This window comes from Etheostoma spectabile, chromosome 16, assembly GCF_008692095.1.
Source record: "Etheostoma spectabile isolate EspeVRDwgs_2016 chromosome 16, UIUC_Espe_1.0, whole genome shotgun sequence".
Classification (NCBI taxonomy): Eukaryota; Metazoa; Chordata; class Actinopteri; order Perciformes; family Percidae; genus Etheostoma; species Etheostoma spectabile.
The window spans coordinates 23,655,672-23,657,818 of NC_045748.1; the positions used below are offsets into that span (position 1 = coordinate 23,655,672).

A 2,147-nucleotide genomic window follows, 5' to 3' on the forward strand; every position below is an offset into this window, starting at 1 on the left:
GTCTTGCTACTGGATGCCTAAAATTTCCCTTTGGGATGAATGAAGTATCTATCTATCTATCTATCTATCTATCTGTCTGTCTGTCTGTCTGTCTGTCTGTCGGTCTATCTATCGGTCTATCTGTCTATCTATCTATCGGTCTATCTATCTATCGGTCTATCTATCTATCGGTCTATCTGTCTATCTATCTATCGGTCTATCTATCGTCTATCTATCGGTCTATCTATTGGTCTATCGGTCTATCTATCTATCGGTCTATCTATCGTCTATCTATCGGTCTATCTATCTATCGGTCTATCTATCTATCTATCGGTCTATCTATCTATCGGTCTATCTATCTATCGGTCTGTCTATCTATCTATCGGTCTATCTATCTATCGGTCTATCTATCGGTCTATCTATCTATCGGTCTATCTATCTATCTATCTATCTATCTATCTATCTATCTATCTATCTGCTGCTAGGGTCCTTACTGAAACAAAGAGGGACCACATCAGTCCAGTTGTCAGATCTTTACACTAACTTCAAATGTATTACCTTCAGCAAGGGGGTTATGCTTTCAGTTTGGTTTGTTTCTCATGATTTCTGGAAGAAGACTAGATTTTAATGAAACTTGGTGAAAGGGTGTAGCATAAGGTGACCAGATTTCTCAGAGAAAATCCAGGGACATTTTCAGCTCAGAAGCAAATATACCTCCAAAACATGTCATGTTTTTATTTTTGTAAAACTTAAAACAGGGACACTAGACCTAGAGCTGTCTCCCCCAACAGACAACATTATGGAAAGGATTTCTAAGGAGGTCAACCTTTCTGGTAAAGATTAAGATCCTTTTTTAAAACATAAAATTCCGCGAAATTGCGTTGGCTAAACCCACCAGACTCCATGTAAATAATCAGTGATTTTAGCATCATAAAACACGGCTTTCTAAAACATCTCAGAGCTCTGAGCAGCGCTGCTCGATCGGGTCCATTTGGTCAGTGTTTTCTTTCTTTCATTCCACTTTCGGTTCTGTCAGTCGCAGTGGAAACCGGGGACATTTCCGGGGACAGGTCACCAAAACCGGGCACTGTCCCCGGAGACCGGGGACGTCTGGTCACCCTAGTGTAGCATGGGTCGAGGAAGAACATATCCAATATTGGAGTGGAACCGATTCACGGGGCGGATACAAAAAAATATATTTCACTTTGATTAACACTGTGAGACAGGGCATGGCCTCTGGCGGAGTCTGCGCTCTCCTTTTAGTTTTAAAATACTACAGTTAACTTATAAAGCATTGCATGGTTTATGGACCAAAATATATTTTGGATCTGCTAACTGTCACCAGACTCAAAACTACACAAAAAGAGCTTTAAGTGTAGCATATGAATAATGTATAAAGAATGGAAGTAAGACCAATGTCTATAAGCACATACAGACTCAATAGACTGTAATCTACAGAAGAAAAAGTAATGTCTCTATTCCACTACTGCAGAGATTTTTAACCCTCTGAGGTCACTGGAATCGCCTCATTTTTTATTTAAGAAACAAATTTGAAAGCTTGCAAGATGTCATTATCCTTTTGCGCTGGAGCCTCCTTGCTCTTGAAAACTGGATCCAAAAGTATGTCAAGCTCAAGCTCACATGACGCCTAGCCAGCTGTCTCATTGCTGATGTCATGAGAATATGGGCATCTTGAAATGAGGTCACCGTTCAGGGAAGCCTGACGTACTGTCCACAACGCACCTGCAGTGTGTAAAGCTGGATCGGCAAAGCCATGCTCAGTGAGAAAAGACCAGTCCTCCTACCTGTCCATTTAGTTTGCTGTAGTCTAAAAAACTACAACAACCGGGAGCCTCGTACCTGTCGAAGACCACAGCGGAGAAACTGGCCTCGGCGAAGACCACTTCCCCAGCATTGAGCTCTTTGGTGGCCCTTAGGCCTCGACCTTTCTTCCCAGCATCAAACAGTTCAGCACTCTCCATGTTCCCTACAGTCATTGCACTGGCTAAACAAAACACAGAGTAGGGAGAAAGCTGCTCAGGGTGGGACTGGCTTAGGGATCAGGGACTAAACAAGCCACAAGGAGTGCAGGGTTCTCTTGAAATTGTCAGGAGCACTTTCCCCCCTCTCTACGTAGCCCGAGCCCTGCAGCAGCCAAAAATAAATTC

The 2,147-nt window shown here is 42.7% G+C and overlaps 1 protein-coding gene across 1 annotated transcript in view; it reads right to left on the bottom strand.

The window, feature by feature from the left end:
* Nucleotides 1-2,147, bottom strand: part of smyd1a (SET and MYND domain containing 1a) — a 22,522-nt gene extending 20,375 nt beyond the window's left edge. The window contains exon 1 of the mRNA XM_032539245.1: nt 1,840-2,147. Within this exon, the coding sequence (XP_032395136.1) occupies nt 1,840-1,976 (137 nt within the window). The 5' untranslated portion in view covers nt 1,977-2,147. The remainder of the gene's footprint in view (nt 1-1,839) is intronic.